General features: G+C 49.0%; 1 protein-coding gene across 3 annotated transcripts in view; it reads right to left on the bottom strand.

Moving 5' to 3' along the window:
• The window catches only part of BCR (BCR activator of RhoGEF and GTPase), a 149,572-nt gene that overhangs the window by 36,403 nt on the left and 86,565 nt on the right, over nt 1-26,604 (bottom strand). For all 3 annotated transcript variants that reach the window (XM_084819911.1, XM_084819912.1, XM_084819913.1), the window contains exons 9-16: nt 19,413-19,534; nt 18,803-18,971; nt 17,857-17,976; nt 13,298-13,373; nt 12,600-12,704; nt 10,264-10,338; nt 5,847-5,944; nt 4,091-4,222 (exon numbers count right to left, since the gene is read on the bottom strand). In XM_084819911.1, coding sequence (XP_084676037.1) covers nt 4,091-4,222; nt 5,847-5,944; nt 10,264-10,338; nt 12,600-12,704; nt 13,298-13,373; nt 17,857-17,976; nt 18,803-18,971; nt 19,413-19,534 — 897 coding nt within the window. The remainder of the gene's footprint in view (nt 1-4,090; nt 4,223-5,846; nt 5,945-10,263; nt 10,339-12,599; nt 12,705-13,297; nt 13,374-17,856; nt 17,977-18,802; nt 18,972-19,412; nt 19,535-26,604) is intronic.

The raw sequence follows: 26,604 nt of genomic DNA, 5'->3' as shown, positions 1-26,604 counted from the left end.
CTCTGCGACTTCCACTATGCTAGTGGAGGAACTCCCCTGGAGTGGGCAGCCCGCCTCTCTGGATCAGGCCTGAGGGGATGGCTGCCTCTTGCTGCAGAGCACCAGTCCCAGCGGCCGTGCCCCTTGTGCGGGTCTCTCCCCTGGCCACAGCCACACGCTTTGGCCGGCTAGAGGGGCAGCAGAACTTGGATGGGGCCCCTGCTTGCGGCACAGCGGTTCTCACCCTTGGGGGTGGGAGGTGTGTGCTGCAGACCGATACTCAGGCCAGGCCTCCTCCCTCCCTCCTGTCAGCGTGCTGTTGTGATCCCAAGACCAGGACATCTATCTAAAATTATTTCGAGGCTGCCTTTAAGGCTGGAGCCCCAGAGCCGCCACCTCTCAGCCTCCACCCTTGGGAGTTTTGTCCGGGTTGTCTAAGCAGAGAAAGGAGCTAAGAGATCATACAGGGATTGAACTAAAGAACACAGCAACCGTTTGCACATCAAAGCCATTCCCAGGACAGGCCCCAGGCAATCTTGCTGATACACAGTCAGGAGGGAAAACAAAAGGAAGCCGTCTGCGAGGCCGGTCTGGATCCAGTGGGTCAAAGGAGCCCATCTTTCGAAGTGCCCAGATGTCATGACAACGAACTGAACTGGGATAAAACCGACCTTTCCATTACTGCCAGTGGAACAGGGCTACACGCCTTGCGCTTTGGCTAAACCAACCAGTGTTTGATGCAATGAAAGATGACAGAGAACCAGGGGAGACGCTAGGCCTTTGTTTGGCTACAAAAGCAACAGTCTTGCAGCACCTGAAAGATGTGGGACGGGACACTATGGGTTATGTTGACTGCAGGGCTTACAGCTCCATCCGCTGGACTCGATGGCCTTGTAGGCCCCTTCCAACCCTACTACTCTATGAACAAAGCATTTCAAAAGTTTAAAATCCTAGCCGGGGGGGAGGGGGGAGAGGCTATTTCCAGTGTCCCTTTCTCTTGCCAGCCACAATCCCAACAGAAACACTGGTCCCCTATGCTGCACTTGGAGGCAGGAAAAAAAACTCCCATTGGTGCCAACTCAAAGAGAAACATGCCTTCCAATTCCAGTTTGCAGAGGCATCAAATGCTAAGGAAAGTGACATACAAACAGAGAGCAGTACTGAGCTGTTGCTATTTTTAGTGTGGATGGAAAACTGGAACCCTTGTAAAAAGTTACATTCTGAGCAAGCCCCCCCGCCTTGCCCCAAATCCGGAGGTAAAAATGCTATGGAAGCCTCTGCCTCTGGGGAAAAAGCCCAGGCCATTGTTTCTCACCAAAGAAAAAAGCTTCATTTTCCAAAGAAACAGATGATGGAACAGGAAACATCACGTCTCTGCCTTCCATGGTTTTGCATGCATGGACTCAGTCGATGGCTTTCCTTCCTATTCAGCCTGCTGCATGAAACAGAGGGAGAGCAAGCGAGCTCCGTGGGGCTTCTCACTCACTCAGCCACTAAGGCTCACTGCCTTCACCATAATACAAAGTGTTGTACAACCCACAAATCCTGGAAGGGCGACTGCCAATCATGACAATAATACGTATAAAAATACAAGGATTGGCAACAAACAGCTGGACGATTACGGCAGAATAATTCATTCCTAGCTCTGACACAGGGAGGGGAAACCTGATGGCAGACCCCAGAGGTTGTGCTCAATTCCCAGCAGTTCCACAGAAATAAAACCAGGCTTTCCCCGAGGGGGGGTTCTGACGTGGGGGAAGGCGCTGTCGTCAACATCATCACCCCCAAAGGAAAATCAGGGCAATAACAAAGGCTGATGAAGCAGCCTGGTGAGGAGCAACATTGTGCATTTTAGGTTCTTCCCCTTTCTCATTTTTCTAACCTTCTGGTCATTCCAACCTGTTTCCACATCAGTTTGCGATTTTTTAAAAAAGTCAGCACAGAAATTCATAAGGGTTTTTGTACACATTTCTCCTCATATATGCACTTTTGTATGCAATTTGCCTAATATACACATTTTAATGCAGCTTTCCCTTATATAATTTTTTGCATGTGTATTTCACCAATATATGCATTTTGGGGTGCAAGAATACTAATATACACATTTTTGTACACATTTTTTGTTTGGAGAACTGCAAATTTGAAGAAGTGTGAATAACCGAAGGACAACTTCCAGTTCCAGTTCACATACTGACCCAGAAACAGCGAGTTTGTTAAATTTGTGTCAATGTTAAATTCTCCCTCATCCGTATCAGTGATTCATTCAGGTGAACAACTCATCCCACAAACGTGGACGGTCACTGGATTTCACTTGTTCCAGTCTCAGAGTTTACTCCACACAGATTGTGGACGTCAAAGCCCCAATACTGCAGAGGTTCCTTGGGAATTCATGGAAGGGACACTGATGGAACCTTATTCTGTTCCCCATGTTTGGGACTGGGTCACTGATTAAGGGGAAGTGTTAATACTGGGCAAATTCTCCATGAAGCTGCGTGTGCGCGCGCACAAATGGAATGCTACAGGAACTGCTCTGCCTGCCCCCTGCCCCATAGCAGCTGGAGATTTCAGGGAGTCCTGATTAGGGATGTTGGAGAAACTGCAATGGAATCAAAGGAGTTCAGATTTTTATGAATCTGCCCCACAGACTGCACAGTGGACCGGCTTTTCCCCAGCCAGGCAGATTCCATGGACAAGCGGACTGGTTTTTTAACTTCCCAGAATTTTGTGCAAATTTAGTAATACAAAAATATGCAAAATTTTATAAGGCCAAAAATGTGCATTTCTCCCATAAGCTAGAGAATGAAAATGCTCATTTGGGGGGATTTGTGCATTTTCACAAGTGCAAATTTGTGCAAATTTGGAAACAAAAAAATCTGATTCCGTCGATGAGTGGATGACAGAATGAAAGGGGCCTAACAATCCGTGAAACACAGATGGAACGGATTTTACGCAATCCATACATCCCTTGCGCTGACATGGAGCTTCTTACCCTAACAGCCCCCACCCTGCCTTCCCCAGCAGCAGGGGATCAATCAAGACTGAGGCCAGGGATCTTGTGGAAGCCAGGGGCAGGGAACCTTGTTCAATCCAAGGGACTAATTCCTCCAGTCAGAAAGCTCCTGGGGGCTGCATTCCATCTGCAGGTGGAGCCCAAAGGGGAAGTGGCCATGGCCAAAGCAAAATGGACAGGGCCAAGATGTGATCCTTCCTGATGTGATGCCTACTCAGAAGTAAGCAAGGCTGAATCAACCAGCAGCTTTCTCCACAGGCCCTGCCCTCTCCTCCAGGGAAACGTCTTCTCTTGTATCAGAAAAGAGCTTTACCTTACTGCAAGAGCAGGTGGAACATGGGGAAAAAGCCGGTGGCCGGATGGGGAACCTCCATGGGCTATCTTTGGCCTGCAGGCGGGAGGTTCCCCATCCCTGCTCTAAACCACAGGTGGGAATGCCAAGTGTAGCATTCCCTTAGGTGAAAACTATTGGGAGCCACATACCAGCAGCAGGTGGGGAGGGAAGCCACTTCTCTCCCTCCCTCCTGCCCCCCCTCACATGCACACTTCTGTTCCCCCTCCCTCTTCCTCCACTTCCTTCTGCAGCTGCCTCCCTGCCCCCCCCCCCCCGCCTAACAGTAACAGCACCAGTATTGGCACCGATGGGAGCTTTTTTCCAAGACCTACAGCACAGGTGGGTGATTTTCAGGGGGTGCCACAGCACATGGGAAGGGGGGGGTAATCCACTCCTCAAGTTGCACCCTTTTACTCGTGCAGCACTTACGCTTTTTTTAAACTCTCCACTGGTGCCAATGGAAGCTTTTTAAAAATATGAATTGCTGCATGGAGAGATTGCTGGGGGAGCTGCGGTGCACAGGGAAGAAAGGGCTAACCACAGTGCCCTGAAAATCGCCCCCCTCCCAAACAGCAATCACTCTCTTTAAAAGATTTCTTTGGCACTAATGGAGGCTTTTAAAAAAGATTAGGGGGGGCTGGGGGGCTGCGGGCCAGATGCAGATGCCCCATAGGCCAGATCTAGCAAACTGGCTGCCAGCCCTGCCCCCGTACTCTCATTAAACCTTCCAGCATGCCTTTTTGAGAGCATGAATTGCAACAGCCCACCTGGATCTGGCCTTTGCCCATAATTCGGTCTGTGGTCTCTCCATCTTCTTTGGTGAGCTTGGTTTTGTTGTAGCACTTCTCATAGCACAAGATCCGCAGGGTCTGTGAGCCCTCCAGCTCTATCTCAAATTCCTGCAGAAGGAGAACAGTGGCAGAGTGAGAGGAAGGAACAGAGCAGATGCCCCACTGAGGGATGCAGGCTGATGTCAGGAATGAATCTGAGTGTGTGGAGATAGCTAGCAGCTCAGATTCAGAATGGGAGGGAACAGCCAGAACAGGGGGAGGCTCCCTCCCTAGCGAGCTCAGATACAACAAGCTTTCCTCTCAAGACCTCGGTGCACAGATGGCTCGGCCTGGAGCCCCCCCCCTTGAGAACCCAGGTCTCAGGGGAGGAGGAGAGTGAGGGGTGTGACTTGAGGGGTGCTGGAGTCTGTTGCAGAGCGAAGCAGGAAAGTTAGAGGTGGAGCTCAGACACTCCTCCAGGTTGGCTGTGCGTGAGAGCTACATAGGAAGGACCACCGTAAGGGGGGGTGTCCCCCCCAAGCTAGCCTGGCCGGGAAGATCTTGTTCAGACTGCTGGCAACTTCTCTAACTTCCACTTCGGCTCCCTATTGGTATTCATAATTGTGTGGAGCAGCCGTTTCCTTTGCAGCCTGAGAGTTTCCTAGAATTTGCATTTGTACGGAACCTGGAACCTGGTCGTTAACTAATGAAGGAGTGAGCCTGAAGCCTGGTCTCTTGGAGAGTGCTGACTGCAAAGGGGGAGGACGAAAGAACTTGACAGCTAACCTCTTCTGCTCAAGGAAATCATGCTTGTATCTGACCAGAGCGCTCCTGTTTGCATTCTCCATGGGAGCGATACCCCCGTGGCGGGCTGTGCCCTTCCCTGGCAACAGGTAGTGGGCTGAGGACGACAGACGCACAGGTTGCCCCTGACGGAGGGAGACATTCACCAGGGAAGGTACTGCAGCTTCAACATACACTTATGTATTGATTTCATTTGATTTGTACCCCGTCTTCCTACAAGAAAAATGGCACTCGAGGCGTTTCCTTACAAGATGTTCATGAGCTAAACTATCCATAATAGGCCTCTAAATGTGCATCCATGACAGGACACTAATGCCTGCAGGAGTCACTAAACAGCAGAAGGGCTTTGGAGGCCTTGCTGCTAAAATCCTTCTGGGTTCATTGTTACCCACAAGCAGGTCCTGGCGATGCAACTGAAGACAACCATCCTAAGCCAGCCATAGCCCCAGCCTTCAGTGTTGCAAGAAGTAGCTGAGCAAAGTGCTTCTAAGGGTCACTATGACCTCTGACTGAATTTTCAAAGAGAGAGATTCAGATCAAGAGATTCTCATGTCTACAGATGGGAAATCCAAAAGCTAACGTTCCTCTCCCCAACCCACACAACTAACGGACCTTCACCCAGAAGGTCTCCTGAGCAAGCCTCATTGAAAAGAATGGGAGGGGCTCCAGAGTACTGCCTTGCTGACCCCACAATCAAGACAACTGAATTTCGTTCAGACAGTTTTTCAGATGGGAGGGTTTGTTGTAACCATTGCTATATAGACTGCTCTGGTAAGGTGAAATTCATCTGCTGTTGAAGAGTTCGCTCTCTCAGGAGCAGGCCAGCAGACACCTTCTACGGGAATCGAGACCAGCCCCAGACAAGGACAAAGCATTTTAAATTTGCAGAAACACTTCTGGAAGACCTTGTTTGCAACTGGTGCACAGATGAAGCACTGCTGCAGCCTACCTCATTCCAGTTGGGCTCTGCTGTGTCTCTGTAAACTCTTGTTTTTGCCTTGTTCACAAAGTACCCAAAGGAATCCACTTCTAGGGTGCAGTACAGGTCTAGGAACAGGAGGACAAAGAAGCAATGGCTCAGTTAGGATCACCAGCACCTCCCACTGATGCATGGGGCAGTGGAGGAATGCACTCTCGCAGTCAGAGGATGGCTGCTAGCCAGTCACCGCAGCGGTGATCTACATTTTGAACTGAGGCCAGGCATTGCGGATGGATGGTGCCAGGACTTTGTCATCGTCTCTTCCGGGTTCAGTTCAAAGAGCTGGCTCTTACCTTCATGGCTTGGGCCCTCAGAATCTGAAGGAGCGCCTCTCCCCACATGTATCTACCTGGGCCCCATGCGCATCCAAGGCCCTCCTCGGACTCTTGCCTTAACCCGAGATGCGGAGGGTGGCTGTGAGAGAGAGGCTCTTTTCAGTGGTGGCATCCCAGCTGCAGAATGTCTTCCCCAGGGAGTGTCTTTCCAGCATCCGGCAAAGACTGTTTTATTATCCCAGCAAAATCCCAACTAAATTCTCTGCTTTTCATGATGGTTTTGGGCTGGTGGTTTTTAGCCCAGGAGGAGTTTATGGTCCTCTGCATTCAGTGACTGCTTCTGAATTTGAATTTAATCTCTGCTCTGTTTTGTTGGGGTTTTATAGCCCTTTATGGCTGGTTTTATTGGAAGTGTGATTTTGGCAGTTTTACTGTTTTTCCTGGTGCCCAGATCAGTTACTGGGCATCTGATAAATATAACAAGTATTTTCATTTCACATATTACATTTCTATACTGCCCAATATCCAAACCTCTCTGGCCGCTTTAAGAACTTAAGAATGTAAGAAGAGTCATGCTGGATTGAACCAAAGTCCATCTAGTCCAGCATTCTGTTCACATGGTGGCCCGCAGGAAACCCATCAGCAGGACAGGAGTGCAATAGCACTCTCCCGCCCATGTTCCCCACCAACTGGTGTACATAGGCATACTACCACTGATACTGGAGGTAGCACATAGCCATCAGGACTAGCAGCCATTGATAGTTTTCTCCCCCAATAATTTATCTAACCCCTTTTTAAAGCCATCCAAATTGGTGACCATCACTACATCCTGTGGTAGTGAATTCTATAGTTTAACTATGCGCTGTGTGAAGTACTTCCTTTTATCTGTCCAGAATCCCCCACTAATCAGCTTCATGGGATGACACCAGGTTCTAGTATTATGAGAGAGGGAGAAAAATGTCTCCCTATCCACATTCTCCACACCATGCATAATTTTGTAGACCTCTATCATGTCTCCCCTTACCCTCCTTTTTTCCAGTCTAAACAATCCCAGCTGTTGTAACCTTTCATAGGGGAGATGCTCCAGCCCCTTGATCATTTTAGTTGCCCTTTTCTGCACTTTTTCCAGCTCTACAATATCCTTTTTTAGGTGTGGTGACCAGAACTGTACACAGTATTCCAAGTGTGATCGCACCATAGATTTGTATAAGGGCAGTATGATATTGGCAGTTTTATTCTCAATTCTGTTTCTAATCATGCCTTAACATGGAGTTTGCCTTTTTTTACAGCGGCCACACACTGGGTTGACATCTTCACTGAGCTGTCCACCACAACCCCAAGAACTCTTTCTTGGTAAGTCACTGCTAGCTCAGATCCCATCAGGTTATACTTGAAGTTGGGATGTTTTGCCCCAACGTCCATCACTTTATGCTTGCTTTCACTGAACTTCATTTGCCATTTGGATGGCCATTCTTCCAGTTTGGAGAGACCCTTTAGGAACTCCTCACAATCCCCTTTTGTTTTATCCACCCTAAATAATTTGGTGCCATGGGCAAACTTGGCCACTTCATTGCTCACTCCTAATCCCAGATCATTTATGAACGAGTTGAACAGCACTGGTCCCACTACAGATCCCTGTGGGACCCCACAATTTACATCCCACCGTTGGGAGAATTTACCATTTATTCCTACTCTCTTCTTTCTGTTCTTTCACCAGTTACAGATCCATAAGGGGACCTCTCCTCTTATTCCATGACTGCTGAGTTTGCTCAGGAGTCTTTGGTGAGGGACTTTGTCAAAAGCCCAAGTAAACAATGTCTACCGGATCACCCCTGTCTACATGTTTATTGACACTCTCAAAGAACTCTAAAAGGTTAGTGAGACAGGACTTACCTTTGCAGAAGCCATGTGGATTCTTTTTCAGCAGGGCTTGTCTTTCTATATGCTTATTTTATCTTTAATAATGCTTTCAACCAATTTACCTGGAACAGATGTTAAGCTAACAGGTCTGTAATTTCCCGGTTCCACACGTCTCTGGTGTGTGCACCTTTTGCTATGTCACTTAGAACTCTTTAATTGACAAGCATGTTCTATCATACACTGATTGCCCAAATGTAGAAGGGGAGGAAATAGGCCATCAAAAACATTTTTTATTGTTGGGATGATTTAACCCGGACCAGATGCTTCCCAGCTCCTATTGGCTTTTCCTCAGGGTTCAGTTCAAAAGCTGCTCTGCCACCCTTTTTATGTTTAGCGTCAGCAGCCTGGTTCCATTTTGGTTCAAGTGGAGCCCGTCCCTCTTGTACAGGGCTGACTTGTCCTAACATGTTCCCCAGTGCCTCACAACTCTGAACCCCTCCTTCTGGCACCACTGTCTCATCCACGCATTGAGACTCCTCAGCTTCGCCTGGCTAGCTGGCCCTGCGCATGGAACAGGTGGCATTTCCGAGAATGCCAAAGATTAAACAAGCAAAATATCCCAGCAACTCAGAGGGCCCCGCTTCTTTCAGTTCCCCGAGTTCTCTGCCAGGCAAGCACCTTCTGGAGCGTGGCAGCTGGTCTGCTGCAGTCACAGAGGCTGCATGGGAGACGCCTTCATCTGGTCCAGCTTCTGAGCATACATGGAGGGGCCTGGATTGAGTGGCTCTCCCATCAGGTCTCTGCGTTTTATTCAGCAGGCCTCGAAGTCGCAGCATGTCCTGCATGCTCACAGTCACTGCTGTTATGGGTTTTTTGCTCATGGTCACTGCTGACAATTATCCTGTGAGGCTGATCAGTTCTATTCCCCCTTCACCATGCAGTCTCAAATGATACATTACTAGAACCTATCGCCAGTCATGAAATACATCCCTCAGGTGTGCTGCTTCAGTCACCCTGTGCTCGGAGGCACTGTGCCTTTTGAAGGAGCCCAGGGCACGGTCCTCCAGAGATTACAGCGCCCCACGTGGCCAGAACCTGGCAACCCCAGGAATGGCTGCCCCAAAACGCCAGCCGCTACTGCGATGCGGTGGCAACCAGCTTCGCCTGTGCACTAGTTACATAGCTGCAGGAGGAAAGGAAAGTCACGAGGGTGCTGGGCCACGCCGGAAGCGGTTTCTCCAGTGGGCTTCCAACGCCCGCTGTGGGGGACCCATTTCAGCCTGAGGGCCAGACCCCATTTTGGAGACACTCTTGGGGCTGCATTCCAGAGACAGGCGGGGCCATGGAAAAAGTGGGCAGAGCTGACCCCCCCCCATTTTTACAAACCCCCAAATGCCATTGTTACAAATTTATAGTAGGAAGCATGACTGTTCAGAAGTAAGCAGGACTTAATAACTCAGCAGCACCTTCAAATATGACCCCTAAATCAAGCTTACACATGTTTACTCAGAAGTAAGCATGAGCATCTTATCTACTCACAAGCAAGCCACCCAAGCCTCTGCAGGACAAGGCTCAGAATGAAGCAGGACGGAATCACTCAGCAACTTCCTCCCCTGCCCACCCTCTCTGTCCCATAGGGAAAAGCACTTATCTGTTCAACTCCTGATCGGAGAGAACTTTTCCACCCGAGGCCACGGGAAAAAACTTCCAAGCCACATGGGGAACCCCAGTGGGCCAGAGGTTCCCCATCCCTGCCCCACACACTTCACTGTGCCTGTGGAGGCAACACAACCCAGGCAAAATTTGGCTGAGCCTGACAGGAAGCCACTGCACACAAGCAGCTGCCTCCGTGGACTCGCGTCAGAGAAGCCACAGATACCACCACGCCAGCAGTGAAGGCATCAGCCTGGCCTTATTCATGACACAAGGAGGGGGACACGCTGCACGTGTGCAAGCAGAAGGCAGGTTGTTACACAACCGCCCTCGCACCCACTACAAGCAACAGGGTACACAGGTGATTTCTAGGACAACCATTCACAGGTATTTCTAATGTCTTTCCGCCCCGTCATAAAGATGGCCATGTTAAGGCAGCAACGCTGGCAAGCCCCTGCGGATACCAGAGTTCTGCCGGGGGGGGCACTTTCATTTGGAGCCAGTCTACTTGTTAGCCTGGGCAGTACACCGTACTTGGCATGACGGTTATTCCAGCCCTCAGCATGCACACACACACCTATCAGGCAATTACAACTCACTTGAGCTCTGCTTGAAGCCAGTGGCTGAATGGACAATGACATTCAGGAATCCACAGAGACCAGGAGATTCATCATCTGTGTACAAAAACATACAAAGGTTAGACCGGCTCTGAGGGTTCAGCAGTGGGCAGATGGAATCACCCAGAGTCTGTTAACATAGCACAACTTCCATCTTTCTGGGCAAGGGGGAGCGTGTGTGTTTAAAGCCTGAAGGCACATTTCTCCAAAATTTGACAACCTTATACATACATGCATGACTGTGGTTCGGGATAAGATCTCCAGAGATAAGATCTCCAGAGATTTAGGGTGCAAACCAATCTGATCCGCCCTGGATACTCCTCAGCCTCCAAACTCGGAGGCTGACAAGTATCCAATGCAGAGCGGGAGGGGCAATGCGCCTCCTCCCTGCATTTTAACTAGATGGGCGATTTCGCCTGTCTAGCAGAGGCTTCGGGGAGGGCAGAAGGCTGGGGACGGCTGGTGTACTTCGCATCTCCACGTCCCCAGTCTCCTCCCTGGCCCCGGGAACACCCCCATTCACCCCCTACGAGCTTGCACTTGTGAGCCCACAGGAGCCAGTGTGGGAGCAGGAGAGGAGGTGGGGAGCACGGTTTCCTGGCTGTGAGCTTGGAGCCAGGAAACCGAAATAGCCCGTGTCCCCCAGACACTGTCTAGGGGGTACGGACTGCTCTCAGTCTCATGATGCTAGGATTGTATAGTTCTAACACAACACATTCGTCAGCATCACTCCCTAGATCCAAAGAGTAAGTTACTCTAAGGGTTGTTTTGAGATGTCCCATTTGTGTGGAAAGGACTGGATGACGACTTGATCGCCTGCAGTCTCTCAGCTCCAGTTGAAGAGTGGGCAGCTAGGTGACACGGCATGGCTGTTGAGAGCGAGTCTTAACATGGGAAATCCCACCTTCCCCTCATCCTCTGCCCGCCCCCCGCACTACGGGGAGGATAATACTTACTTGCAAGGCAGTCGTCAGAGGCCAAGATCCTGAAGCACAGTCTGCGGAGCTTTTGCTCAGCTCGTGCGAAGCCCTGAAGTCACCCCATGCCCAGGTCATGGCGCAGTTCCCATCTCTATCCAACCTCACAACAGCCCGCAGAGGGACGAAAGGGGCTGCTGCCCTCATCTGACAGATGAGGAATGGAGGCCAAGGGGCAACGTCTGCCTGCAAATCTGCAGCTGCTCTTGGATTTTGAACCAGCTCCCTCTGCTTGACTGGACCATCTCCTGGTAGCGTCTATGCTGTCGGATTCTATTGTTTTTAGTCCATCCCCCCGCCCTCGTGCTGCTGTTAGCTATGGACCTCCAGGCAGAGGTTCGAGGCCCTACAGCCTGGGGGCAACCCAGAGGTGCCCCAAAGCGATGGGGCTGTTTGGGCTGCGACAGAGCAAAGTTCTCCAATAAGAGCCAACATTGCAGCTGCACACCATTTAACTTAATTTCCCCCCAAAGTTCAGAGTGGCGGCAAGTTCAGCCAATTAGGCTCCACTGAGCCCTTTGCCCATCCCCTTGCAGCTCTGGTGTTCTCACTGGCCGTGTCTCCCAAAAGGTGGCATCTGATTCGCTGACATAGCTGCCGTCAGCACAATGATTTAAATTAAGAGGGCGGGTGACTACAGCCTTGGAGTCAGCTGGCGCAGCGCTTTGTTTTCCAGTGCGCGCCTGCCAGTCCGCCGGCGGCAGCAGCTGCCCCCTTGGTACTTTGCCAGCCTGGGGAGGGGTGCAGAGCCCAGCCCAGCCCAGCCCAGCCCCTCACACGAGCCAAGCCAACCTGCCAAGGCAAAAAGGAGAAAAAAGTGGGGCGGCGGCAGCAGCGGCAGGGAGGGCGCGAGCACGGTGGTCCTGCTGCTTGATGAAAGCTTAAAAGGAAAAGAACGGGGTGTTTGGGATAGCAGCCCCCCTCCCCTGGAAGGGACTCTGCCTAGGCCCCCGCAAGCCTGGCAGCGCCTGTGACCCCCCACAAGCTCCCCTTCCGTCCACAGCTGGGGGACGGAGGTGAACCTGCCACCGCCACCTGGCACTGCAGCACTCAGCTTTGGTGTGAGCTGAGCAGCCTCCTGCCCAGCTAGCCCCAAAGCCCAGCAGTCCATCCTGTGGGCAGTTGTGCCAGACCACAGAGACTCGGGGCTCAGTGAGTGGGAAGATGTGCATCTAGAGTCTCCATCCACCAGTCTCACACCAGTGGGGAGAGGGAATTTCCTGCTTGCTTATCTCCAGTGACCAGATGGAGACTCTCACCGCAAGTGCCATCTACCGTCAGAGGCAGTATACTGAACCTAAGTGCAACGGCAGATGAGGCTGTCTGGTCCTAATGTCTTACCTTCTTTGTTTATTGTGAGGGGAATGTGATGCACAGTCTGAAGTTTCACACAGGAATTTGTCAGCATCTGGAGCTCCACTGATGTCAGGGAGAAGCTTTTGAAGCCTGCAATTCAGAGAAGAATGGGTTTTCTGAGCAAAGTCTTTGTACTTCTGCAGGGACAGGTCTTTGTACTTCTGCAAACCTGGAGTAAGAAAGAGCTGCGAGCAAAGGTGTGGGCCAGCAAGGCTTGCCCTCTGCTTTGGGAATTACTGCTGCAAAGGGCTCCATGGGGCTTTTCAGGAAGGATCCTGAGAACAATGCTGTGGCGCCTGCTTCGTGTGGATGGCCGGGTCTGCCCAACCAAGGGTCCACACGGAGAAGCCTTTTCTCACAGGGGAGAAAACACAGTCGAAGACTTCTCTCAACAAGTTGCCTGCCTGCCCCTTTCTGGGCATGATGGCAGGACCAGGTAGCCTCAGTAGAAGCATTCAGCACAGAATCCTGAGATGATGCCACCTGCATCGTGGGGATGGAGAAGCAACTGGAAGGTGCTGATCCAAGCAGGCACACCTCTGTCTGACATGGGCCACAGCTGAGAGCAGTGCTCACACACACACACTTGAGGGATGTTGAGCAACCCACACACAGAACGAGGGCATGTTTAGCCTTAGATGTGCAGAGGAACTGGCCCAGGGGTCAAGAGCCAGGGTACATACATTTCTTCTGCTGCTCTCGGATGATCTCTCGCCACTCTGCCCGTTCATAATCAGATGAGATGAGGAATGTGTAGCTCTGAGTGACCAGGAGAGACAACGTGAGACAGGGAGTATTAATTTAATTTTATAATATTTTATCTAACAGTTCAGGGTGATGGACAAAAACAATCTGAAATGTTAATTTTAAAAAGGACCATGCAAAAGTCATGATATAGCCAACATATATGTATATATTTTTTTAAATGCAAGAATATTTTCCTGGATGCAAAACCCCTCTGCAAGCTTAGGCTCAGGCAAGATTATCACAAGCAGAAGAAGACCAGAAGGTCTTGATGTACAAAAACACTGTTTAACTGAAGCAGCTGCAAAACTAAACTGAACAGAAATTCAGTGGTTACCCAGATCTATGGATTCCTATGGCTCCACTTCAGAAGTTGGTTCCTTAGAGGAGAACAGGAAGCACTCACCTGCTGTTTTTCAGAACTTCTTGGATGTCATTGACTCTGATTTCTTTCTTCAGTGAGAAGAAAGTCCCAACAGGAAAAAGGGCCCACTCCAGAGTTGGCCCCACCACTACCAATGACACTAGTTTCCTAATCCTGCTTTTATATCATGCCAAAAAACAAACATTTCAATGCAATCTGACATGCACCTACAAGAAAAAAACATGCTATTCAAGCCATGCAAGAATCAACATGAAAGATGCCAGACTCTGAAGCGTTGGGAAGGAAACTCCGGAACTTTGGGGCCCAGATAGTTTTCTCATCCATCCTTCCAGTAGTTAGAACAGGGATAGAAAGGGAACGAAAAATACTCCGGGTGAATGACTGGCTACGAAGGTGGTGCCGACGAGAGAGATTTGGATTCTGGGACCACAGGCTACACTTCCTGGAAGATGGGCTGTTGGCTAGGGATGGGTTGCACCTCACAAAGGCTGGGAAGAATGTGTTTGGCCACAGCATGAAGAACTTCATCAGCAGGGCTTTAAACTGAATCCTACGGGGAAGGGAGATGTAAAGTTGGGGGTAACAATGGACGAAGGCTCATGCACCACAACGGAGAGAACAGCTCTAACAGCACCCAATAATAGTCTTCAGACACATGTAGGAAGAAAGCCAGACTATGAAGTGTACCCTGGATTTGAGGAAAGCTGATTTTCATAAACTCAGAACAATGATAACTAAGGTCCCATGGCAAGCGACTCTAATGAGAAAAGGAGTCCAAGATGGGTGGGAGCTTTAAAAAAAGGAAATTCTCAAGGCACAATTACAAACAATTCCAACAAGAAGAAAAGGTGGAAGACAACAGAAGAAGCCAATGTGGCTTCACAAAAAGCTTAGAGATGACCTGAAAACAAAAAAGCACACATATAGGAAGTGCAAAGAAGGCCAAGCAACAAAGGAAGAGTACAGGCAGGTAGCACAGAATTGCAGGGATGGCATCAGGAAGGCTAAAGCTGAGAACGAGCTGAGGTTAGCGAGGGATGAAAAAAGCAACAAAAAGGCTTTCTTCAGCTACGTGCATAGTAAAAGACAGAGGAAAGAAATGGTGGTTCAGCTATTAAATAAGGATGGGAAAATGATAACAGAGGACAAAGAAAAGGCAGAAGTGCTCAATTCCTACTTTGGCTCAGTCTTCTCCCAAAAGAGGGGCTATGACTCCCCTGGCAAAGGCAAAGTACAGGCTGAAGGGGCAGGATTGCAGCTTGAGATCGATAGGCATATGGTCAAGGAACACCTAATTACTTTGAATGAGTTCACATCTCCAGGGCCAGATGAACTGCATCCTAGAGTAATAAAGGAACTGGCAGAAAAACTCTCAGAACCGCTGTCTATTCTCTTTGAGAAATCATGGAGGACGGGGGAAGTACCAGATGACTGGAGGAGGGCTAATGTTTTCCCTGTCTTCAAAAAGGGTAAAAAGGAGGAACCTGGGAACTACAGACTAGCCAGTCTGACATCAATCCCTGGGAAAATACTGGAGCAGATGATAAAGCAATCCATCTGAAAGGACCTTGAAAAGAATGCAATGATTACTCAAAGTCAACATGGATTTGTCAAGAATAAATCCTGCCAGACGAATCTGATCTCATTTTTTGATCAAGTAACCTCCCTCGTGGACCGTGGGAATGCTGCAGACATAATTTGATTATGAAGACATAATCGACTTCAGCAAAGCTTTCCACAAAGTGCCCCATGATCTCCTGATGAGCAAACTAGCAAAAAGTGGGCTAGATGAAACAATGATCTGGTGGATCCACAGTTGGCTACAGAATCGGACTCAAAGAGTGCTTATCAATGGGATCTTCTCAAACTGGGGAGAGGTAACAAGTGGGGTACCGCAGGGCTCAGTCTCGGGCCCTGTGCTCTTCAACATTTGTATCAATGACTTGGAGGAGGAAGTGCAGGGAATGCTGATCACATTTGCAGATGACACAAAATGGGGCAGGATAGCCAATACCCTGGAAGACAAAATTCAAAGGGATCTTGATAGACTGGAGCGCTGGGCAGAAAACAACAGAATGACATTGAATAGGGTTAAATGCCAAGTTCTGCACCTAGGAAAAAGAAATCAAATGCACAGTTACAAGATGGGGGATACGTGGCTCAACAACACTACAAGCGAGAAGGATCTTGGAATTGTTGTCAATCACAAGCTGAAGATGAGCCAACAATGGGATGTGGCTGCAAAAAAGGCAAATGCTCTTTTGGGCCGCATTCATAGAAGCATCGCTTCCAAATCCTGGGAAGTACTAGTTCCCCTCTACTCAGCACTGGTTAGGCCTCATGTGGAGTACTGTGTCCAGTTCTGGGTACCGCACTTTAACAAGGATGCAGACAAGCTGGAGAGGGGTCAGAAGAGGGCAACGAAGATGATCAGGGGACTGGAAACAAAGCCCTATGAAGAGAGACTGAAGGAACTGGGCATGTTTAGCCTTGAGAAGAGAAGACTGGGGGGAAGACAGGATAGTGCTCTTCAAGTCCTTGAAAGGTTGTCACAGAGAGGAAGGCCAGCATCTCTTCTCGATCATCCCAGAGTGCAAGGACACGGAATCATGGGGTCAAGTTACAGGAAGCCAGATTCCAGCGGAACATCAGGAAAAACTTCCTGACTGTTAGAGCAATATAGCAGTGGAACCAATTACCTAGGGATGTGGAGGACTCTCCCACACTCGAGGCGTTCAAGACGAGGCTGGACAGCCTTCTGTCAGGGATGCTTTGACTTTCTGCACTGAGCAGGGGGTTGGACTCGATGGCCTTGTAGGCCCCTTCCAACCCTACTATTCTGATTCTATGATCACTGCCTTTGACGTAATTATTGCTTTGTTTGCTAAGACTAAACTGGCAACATTTAGGCAAACGGAAAAGTTCATCACTTGAGCATCTCTGCCTGGATCACAAGAAGAGGTCTGCAATGAAAAACTGAAAGAGACATCTATTGCAAAATACTTGTACCTTTCTATGGTGGGAAATTTGAAGGCACGTAGTCTGAAGGTGCAGAGATATATTTTTTATATGAGGAAAATAACCACTGCACAGAATTCTAAGTTATGGTTTCCTCCATCAGAAAATGTGGCACAGAATACTGGCTGCCACATATCCATTCACAGCGCCTTCTCACTCACAAAGCTCTCTGTAGCCATGTTTCTGGTCCTACAGCGAATGATGGGAAAGGCTGGATGAAGAGCTCTAGCCAGTCGTTGTACCAGAAATATTACTGAACACCATCCAGTGTGCCTGCAAAATTAGTATCAATGAACCAGGCACACACCCCAAAGTTACAGGGTGGAATGTACAGTATTCTGTAAAAACTGTTGCGGAAAAGGCTTTGCAAATGTAGAATTGGCCAACAGAGACTATGCAGAGGACCAAAATATGAAGTGAGTCAGAAGCTTGCAGTGATCTCTGAGATTTCTCATTAACATTGCACATAGAAAAATCTCCTGCACATTCTTTTATGCATACGTAACTGAACACTTCAGAAATTTTGTACTTCCAGTTGTCTCAAGGCAGGATAAAACAAAGTCATTTCTGCAGGAATTCGTCCCACAATGTTGAGGTCTTTCCAAAGTACTATGATGCCTTCAGGAGAGCAGCTCCACCTGGTAGAAGGCTTGTAGAAACTGAGGCTTCATAGGTAAAACACAGCATCTTAACTTGAGCATGGAAGAGCACCAATACAGCCTTTGAAGCAAAACATGCTCAGGACAGCCCAAACCCTAAAAAGGCAACCTCACTGTGCAATGGCTGAAGTTTCCAAGACACAGTTCATGGGCAGCCATATTTGCCATGGTCTCTCCTTAGTACTCTTGTCCTCCTCAAGGTTAAGGGGAAGCTCACTTCTTAAACTTTTGGGAGGAGAGACAGTCATAGATGCATGCCCAGTTTCATATTCCTTTCCAGGATTAGGGGGCTGCTGCTGAACTCAGTTTCAAACCATCACATGAAAACCTAGCTAGAGAAGGCCTGATGACTAAGTCATATGGGAGGGAATCACAAATATGCCCCTTCAACTAACCTTCTTCACCACTGACCTTAGAAATCCACCAGGCCTCTCACCTTGCCATTGCGATTATGCACTCGGAAAGCCATGTTAGGAGACATCAGCAGAAGCAAGGATTCCTGCTCTGAAAGCTTCTTTTTCAACCTCTCCATATTCTTGCTGCCCTTGTTAGCCCTCTGAGAAAGAGAAAAGCCCAAGAGGTGACCACATCCTGCCCCCCTTATAACTCAATACATGTAGCAACCTCAGCATTTAATGCAGAGGTGTGGGTGGCTCTGCCCAGGGCTCTCCGCCACTCAGCCATGCCTTTGGCCCAGCACTCTCCTGCAACACGGCCCGGGTGCGATCATACTGGGCTCCTGACAACCACAGAACCAAGCTTGGATACCCTGGGAAAACCCATTTCCCAGGGCCCTGGCAGTGGCGATGCTGCCATAGCAGCATTCAAGTGAGTCCCAGCGAAGGAGGCCTCCAGCAGGCCCTCCTTGCTCACTGTCGCTGTTGTGGCTGCCACCGCCACCACCCAGTCAGGAAGCGAGAAGGGGATGGTTAGGCAAACTGCGGGGTCTGGATGTCTAAACTGGCCCATCACTAATTTTGCGTTTGGGTTTTCCCTGGCACAAGGTGTGCCCAGTCTTGCCCACATGGAGTCACAGGGAAAGCGTCCCACACCACACTCCCTTTGTGGGGGGTCAGGAATATGCCCAGGGCTCTTCAGTCCAGCTGGCTCTGGTGAACGCACAAGGCTGTTTTGTCACCAGAGCGCTTGGCTGACAAATTCGCCCTGAGCTGTTCATGGGGTTGCAGCTAAGAAACTGAAGTCCCCAGTCCAGATTTCTCCTCAGCCACACACTGAGGCAAGTTGTTGCCTCTCAGCCTAAACCTCCCACAGGGCTGCTGGGACATTTGTTCATGTGTCCTTGAAAACGTTACATTGCCATACAAATGCTAAATATTCTTGGTACTATTCATCCTCCTCCTCTCCTTCTCCTCCAGCTTTACTTTTTCTCGCTGGATGTCACTCTTGAGCTGAGAAATCTTGATCTTCATGGCATCCAGCTCCTCATCTGGCACAAGGGAGATGTTGGGCACAGCCTCCGAATCATCTACCATCTGGAAGCTGAGGTCCGGGAGTGGAATGTACCATTTACAGTCATACTGCTGGCTCTTCCTGCAAGAGACAGACAGGGAAGGTGAAGGGTTAGCAAGCTTGCCTCTCTGCTCATTTGTGGGGATAGGGAGGTGGCTGTAGCTTCCCCAAAAGAGGTTCCAAGGACAGGCCCATGCGCAATGCATAAGAGCGAGCAATCTGGGAGTTTACCACCCAAGGAGAGGAGCCAGGGCTCAAACCCCTTAACTGGAAGTTCTTCCTCCTAATCCAGTTGAGCACAGCTTCTCAGAGGCACCCTGCACATGCTCAGAGGTCCTCTGTTCTTACTTCTCATATTGCATGCCTGAGCTGGGGAAGAACAAGAGCAAAGCTCCTGGGGAAGGCACAACACTTCTGCCCCCACCAGCCACCCAATGCCTCCCTACCCTTCCTCTGCCCCACACCCGAGTGCTGTGAGCACACCCAAGTCCTCCACATGGTGCCCTTCCAGGAGAGCCTCACCCTCCAAGCTGCTTCTTGAGCTTGGCACACAGGAAAAGGTCAGTGAAGAGGAAGACGTGGCGCAGTTTGCGGGCTCCTTCGACCAGCTCCACCATGAAACTGTCCTTCAGGAGCTGCCGGTGCTGCCAAACAGAGCAAGGTGGCTCGGTTAAGCAACAGTCAGAAACGAGGGCTCGGCTGGGGAAGAGGCCGAAACCAGCTCTTGCCCACAAGGGGTCCTGTGTGGCGGCTGGGGAGGAGGCATGAGAGAAAGGGGCTGGATAACCGCAGGGCGGATAAAAATCAGTGTGGCTTCTTTATTTTTTTAAAAAAAAAATTTAAAATTTTAAATCAGTTTTATTTTATTTTAAATCCTACATAAAATACCAAATTTCTCTCTTACTTTAAAAATGACACAGTTCCAATTAAATCTCTTTATAAACTTGCTGAACCAGCACTTATAGTTTCATAAAAATGAAGTTACCTGCCAATCAAACGTGGGTACTAAGTTCAGGATTTCATCTCATGAAAGGGCCTCCGCCCCGTCTAGCCAACAGCCCAGCTCTCGCTTCTTGAGAGCTCTGGGCTTTCATTTTCTCTGACTAAAGTCACAGGTGCAGAAACACAGGTGGCGGTTCTGTGCTCACGCAGGGGCGGCGCTGGGTCAAGCGAGGCCACGGAGTTATTTAAAACAGAAAGACACTATAGCAGGGTGGATAAAAATCAATGCTTAACAGTGCGTTTCTAAAAAATGAACTTAATTTTCTTCATCCCAGTAACTCTCAAACCTTGCTTTGACCTATCAGTCATGGGCATTTTGTTTTTGTTTGCTACTTTGCTTTTTATGAGGGCATGGCTGGGCCAAGTCAGGGCGAAGCAGAATGGAGCAATGCTGGAAAGAGAAAGAGAAGACAAAATTGTCCACTGTGCATCTTCTTGAATTCTCATGCTAATGCTCCAATCCTGTACCCATTTACCTGGGAGCAAGCCCCATTGAACTCAATGGAAGTTATTTATGAGGAGAAACACTTAGGATTGTGCTGTTGTGGGTGCTGGTCATAACTGCCCCCCCCCCATACAGATATATTTTAAACACATTCCCTCCATAGCACGCAAAAAGAAAAGCAGGCAAAATATATACAGTGAGACAAAGCAATGTGAGAATGAAACAGTGTAAATAATACTATATTTAGTTGTAAATAAACATGGCTTTGGGATCAGATGTGCAACTTGATTTAAATTTGTGATTCAAATCGACCTGTTTTCTTGCTGATTTATATTAGTGATTTAATTTCCCTCAATTTAAGTAAACGCACCCTGAAGAACTGAGTTAGGAAAGGGGCCAATACTGAGCCGTAGGCCAGGATCGGACCAAAAAAGGATTCAACATAGGCAGAGTTCAGGGGCAGCAGGTCAGAGCTGAGGAGCCCGCCCATGCAGTCCAGCTACGGGTCAGAACAGGGGGACTGAGAACAGAACACGAGGGCCAGAGAGGAGCAACCCACGCGTGACCCAGCAAGCAAGCAAGCAGGGCCGAGCAAGGCAGACAACAAAGGAAGGCGGCAGGGCAGAGCTCTCCTTGCAACAAGCAGTCTGGTCAGCAGCAGCTCCAGATACGCACAGCCCAGGGAGCCCCTGTGCCAGACTGACTTGATGATGGGCCAGGGAACGTTGCACACTCGGCATGGACGAGAACATCATTTGTGCTTGCAAAACAGTTTAACCCGCCCCATCCACAGCCCCAGACGCGGGGGTGAGCAGCAGGATGCGTCCTCAGAAAATGTCTGCAAACTGTCAAGAATGCAGTTGCATTTGAAAAATGAGCAATTTTTAAAAAATCAAACAAGCAGTTCCACAATTTCACACTTCAGTCTGTGGGGGAAGTTCAGCAGCTTCAGAAAATACAACAAAATGTGTAGTTTTCCCATTCGTTTTTGTGTTGGATTTGCACAATTTTCCTGTTTGCACAAATTGAGCAGCGATCATAAACAAGGTGAGAAGAACATCGGAGAATCTGGGCAAATGCGAACCTTGCTTGTTCACCCACCCATCCTGCACACCCATACATAAAACAGTGTGGGATATTATAGCCGGTTCCATGAACACGCACAAGCTCTCAGCTTCTTCTCCAATTTAAAAGGGTCCATCCGCAACAACAGCAAACACTCAGCACAAAGAGCCAGATCCCTTCTCCCTGATTCTCCCTTGTTTGTCTTATTCTGCCAGCAAGCCAGCTCTTTGTTTCCTCTGTTGCATACAAGAGAATAGAAACAAACAGCCAAGGAGACACTGAAGCCTAGTCTCTCCTGGGAGGCAACTGGAGATCAACTCATCCATGAAGTTGCCGTATTGGATGAGGGCCAATAAACTAAAGCTAAATCCCGCTATGGTAGAGGATCTGTGCGTAGGTGGTTCCTGGGTCTATGAATTGGGTAGACAACCTGTCTCAGTCGGGTAGCATGCCCCTGGATGGAGTACTCCCCAATTCAAAACTGTCATTGGAGGCCTAGATAGCCTCACTGGCAAGGAGTGCTTATGGCCAGCTATGCCTGTTTTGCCAGCTAGCCTGGCAACAGTAGTCCATGCTCTGATAACTTCCCAATTCGACTGCTGCCATGCTTTCTATGTGGGGCTTCCCTTGAAGATGGTCTGGAAGCTGCAGCTGGTCCAGAATGCTGCTGCCCATGTGTTGACAGAGACAGTGAGATGGGAGCATGTCACAGCAGTTTTGAAAACTCTGCACTGGCTGTCAGCGAGCTACCAGGCCCAATTCAGGATGTGAGTACAAAATGTACAAAGCCCTGAAAGGCTCAGGACCCAGGGACTGGAATGGGCAAACAAGGGATGTTCAAGCCAAGACTCTCCAAATATTGCTGCTCGTCTCTCCTTGATTTGCACTCACGTTCCCAATTGCTGTTAAGTTTTGCGTGAACTAGAAAATTTCTCAAAATGAACAGCTATCAAACATGAAAGTCGCACAAACATTCCCCAGAGTTACACAAAATTGCACAGGTTTCCCCATAGACTAAAGTGTGGGTGATTTAAAATGTGCAGATTTTGAGGAAGTTGGACATTTTGCAAGTACACATTTTGCGAATGCAAGTTCGGGAATTTATGAACATTTTCAGAGAAAATGTATTCACATTTGGGAGTGCAAACGGGGCATGTCTGAGTGACTTGCAAACTGAAACGAGATTCTCATACATCTCCACTTGAAGGGCTGCCTTCCTCAATACCAGCCAACCTGGGATTTAACCCAAGACTTACGATTCCTTGGAGAATGTGGCCTGCAGTGCTACTAAACGAGGCAGGGCCTATCTGGTAGCACTACCCAACATGTGGGATGCTCTTCCAATAGAGCAGGGGTGGGCCCCACATTGTAGCCCCCATTGACCCCACTGGTTAAAAGAAAATGGGAGGGGGACAGCCTCTAGAGAGCACCAAAAGGGTCAAGGTTAGCTCGCAAAAAGCCTAATGCAATGAATTTAAAACAAACTTATTTTAAAACATCACAACCATTATCCTATAAATCACCTTACAAAATGAAGACAACATAGGGCTTCAAGCATGATAGCTGCTGGAGAAGTGGTTCTTGTGGAGCAGATTATATATTAGTGTTATATTAAAAGTAAATTCTATGGGAATCTGCTTTTGTTTTACATTGCGCAGATAACAGATTATGAACGTCCAATGGATCATCTTAGGATACTCCTTAATTGTTGAAAAAATTGTGTGGAAAAGGTGGATGTGGAATTAGTAATTTATCTTTTGACAATGGCAAAAATGTCAATAGCTTCATTTTGGAAAAATGGTAATCCCCCTCCTCTGATTATCTTTTTAGGATCTGGGATGTGGCAATAATGATGACATTAGCATTAAATAAGGGTTACAGAAGAACAAATGTTTGAGAATAGGTTTACTGAAAAATAAAAATACAGTGTCTTTTGTTTTGGAATGATAAATTTAGAGCTAACATTCAACTGGATTCGTTGTCTTCCCTGATCTGATTTTGCTGTTGTTGAGAAATGCTTTCAGGATTCCCAGTCCCTCAAGCACACACACTCAGGCAATCTGACACCAGATACCCAAATCAGTGAGATTTCTTTATTGCAGGAAATCCCAAGGCAAAAGCTTAATGGTTACACTCTTCAGAAATCATATAGCTGACGGTCAGTAGCTATAGGTACTAAGTAATTCCGGAACAGTGCAAAGCTAAACACTACCAGCGTGACTGAGATCCTCATCAACGTGGTTTCCCTGCTGCCATCTCCACGGCTCTGAACACAAGGGAAGGGACCTGGGATTCCTGGCGTATCTAACCCTGGCAATCCATACATGGGGTTCCAAACCCCAGACAAGGAATGGGAATGATTCTTGGAATGATCCCTCAGGCAATCAAGCAGTAAATTTTTGAAAGGCGTAAACAAAACCACACCCACAGAGACTTCGTCCAACTTTGAATCTTTTGTCAATAACTCCAGGCTACATGGCTGAGGCCTATCAAGACCTAATTGCTAGAGATTACAAATGCAGATTCAAGGAAACTCTCAGACTGCCAGCAGTTTGCTTGCTTTGGAGTGATGCCCCTCCCTTCGGGTGGCTCCTTCCTACACTGGCTTCCAGAGTGGCTATCCGGGCAGAGCATCTGGGCCTCTAACTTTTCCCACTTAGCTTTGTGACGTGCCCTAGCATCTCTCAAATCATGCCCCTCTTCCTCCTCCTCGGAAACTCGAGTTCCCACAGTGGGGGAGGAGCAGGGACTGCGCCTGGGCCATCTGTTTACAGGAATCTCTCCCAGTGTCTAGGCGCTCTAGGGAGGGTCCCTCGCCCAGGCTTTGATCTAGCAGTTCTAACTCTGACTCAGAATCGGAGCTGTGAGACATCTGAAAGGGCCGGGACTCCACTCTGACAGTGGCCCCCTGCTGGACCCCAGACCTGAGGTTCTGCACCCCCATTTCAGAGTGTGATTCTGATGTTGTTCGTGTGGCGCACTGTGGTGCATGTAGGTTGTTAACCACTCTGGGCTCTTTGTTGGGGAAGGCGGCACATAAAGCAAACGAGTCACGCAGCAGAGGCTCTGCAGCAGGGCGGGCTGTGCTCGCCACAACCCCCAGGTGCACGTCAGCCAGGGCCCAGCCCGTTGGAGGGCCGTGGCTGGGCCCTCTGCGTTCTGCCCCCGCAGCCAATTCCTCGAGTCCCCTCAGAGGGGAAGAATGCTGTACATCCTGGGAGAAGCCACTGCGGGGGGGGGGGGGGTGCATACAGCACGCATCTGAGCTACGCCAAAGGGAGGGTCTGCAGCTCAGTGGCAGACCCCCGCTTCGCGTGCAGAAGGTCCCAAGTTCAATCCCTGGCAGCAGCTCCAAGGCAGGGCTCAGAATCTTGCCTGCAGCCCTGAGGAGCCATGGCTGCTGGTCAGCGTCGATGGTCCTGGGCTAGGTGGGCCAAGGGGAGGACTCAGTGTAAGGCAGCTTCCGAAGTACCCTGGAAAATGTAGTGCTGTGAAGAGGCTGGGAAACTTTACGGGAAAATCCTAAATTATAACACCTAGGATTCTTGGAGGAATGCCAGGGTAAATGAAAACAGATTCAAACTGGTTTAATGTTTTGATGTAGTGATGTGAACAGGCTCACTGGCTCAGCCCCAAGAATGTCCAAGCTTAGGGGCCTCTCAAACGGCATGAAGACGACCACTGGCAGTATGACTCCACCAGAGGCAGGATGGTTTGATATGGCACAAAACAGCTCATGCGGTTTTCTAACCACACTCAACAGGGCGGGTAGTTCTGATGCCAGGGTTACATATTCCTGAGGAGCAGAGGCTGTCCACAGGATACACGACTTGCAAGTCCCATGGAAAGCCACCCCTACTTGGAACCATTTCCATGTGACAGCCATAATATCTGAATGGGAACTCGTTCCAACAGGGCTTCCACCCCCAGGCTATGGAACTCCCTGCCAAGAGGGGCCAGGTTTGGCCTCTCTGTGCTGTCCTTCCGTCAGCAGGCAAAGATGTTTTTATTCGGGGAGGCTTGTGGCATGTAAGCTGGTTTGCTGGTGAAGGGGATGTTTTCTTTTATTGCTGTGTTTTTAATTGATTTGTTTCTTATGTTTTAATCAAGATATTTTAAATCTATATTTTATTACTGCCATCTGCCTTGAGAACCATTTTTGGTGGAAAGGTAAGCTAGACATTTATTAAATAAATAAGCAAGTAAATAAAGTGGTTCCAGAGAGAATCTGTTGTTCGCTTGCATCTTCCTTGCTTTGCCAACGTTGTTCCTCTTTTCAGCTACTCTTAGCTTCCTCACGAAGGCAAAAACTCTCTGCACTGACAACTTGGGCACCAGGTCAGGGGAGGCTGACTGACAGCACATTTACTCTCGAGCATCAGTAAGACCACCAGAGGGCAACAGAAAACTATTCAGCAGCTGCGCATCTTCCATGACCCTACTTGGCGGAAATGCTCTTGCCCTTTCGCCAAAGGGCTTCACAAATACCAGCTCCTAGTGGCAGAAATCCAAAAGCCACAGCTGGGTGATATCTTTAGTAGGACCAACCAAAATGCCACATGGTGGTGACCAAGCTTTCAAGTCCTCCAGAAAGCTCTTCTTCCAGCTGGAGGTCAAACTAACAAGGGTGCGGTATAAATCCGTTGAGAATAGCTGGTGTTTGCAAACTCACTGTAAACTGCAGAGATATAAACAGCTACCTCAGGACAGGTTTCCTCTATATAAAGCAGGGGTGGACAATGTATGGTCCTCCAGATGTTGGAGGGCGGCGATTTCCATCATCCCTCACCACTGGCTATGCTGGCTAGGGCTGATGGGAACTGCAGTCCAACAACGTCTAGAGGACGTTGGCCACAAGTTGCCCACCCTGGATAAAAAGCCAATGGATATTTCCTCTAAAATTCTCCCCATCACCACTGATGAGGTGTTGGCAGATTACCGCATTACTGTTAGTTCCACGGGAGTTATTCTCCTCGAACAAAAATTCAAAGGAGGTACCCAAGTTCGTCTCTGGAGGTCCCAAGGGTAATGTTTTCAATCTGGGTCCATACTGACACAAGTTTTCACCCAGGCAACGCAGTTCTCCTGGGCGTGTACACACAGGAGTGTTTCATCCAAATGCAACATCTGTGTAACGAATGGCAACGGTCCAGGAGCAACCCAGGGGCCACAGCTCAGGGACTTGCCTACAAGGGCCCCTTC

Source organism: Heloderma suspectum, chromosome 13 (assembly GCF_057233095.1).
Source record: "Heloderma suspectum isolate Gila_16-S chromosome 13, 16-S_ref, whole genome shotgun sequence".
In the NCBI taxonomy this organism is placed as follows: domain Eukaryota; kingdom Metazoa; phylum Chordata; class Lepidosauria; order Squamata; family Helodermatidae; genus Heloderma; species Heloderma suspectum.
The sequence above is the reverse complement of the archived record's forward strand: the minus strand, read 5'-3'. Positions and strand labels throughout refer to the sequence as shown.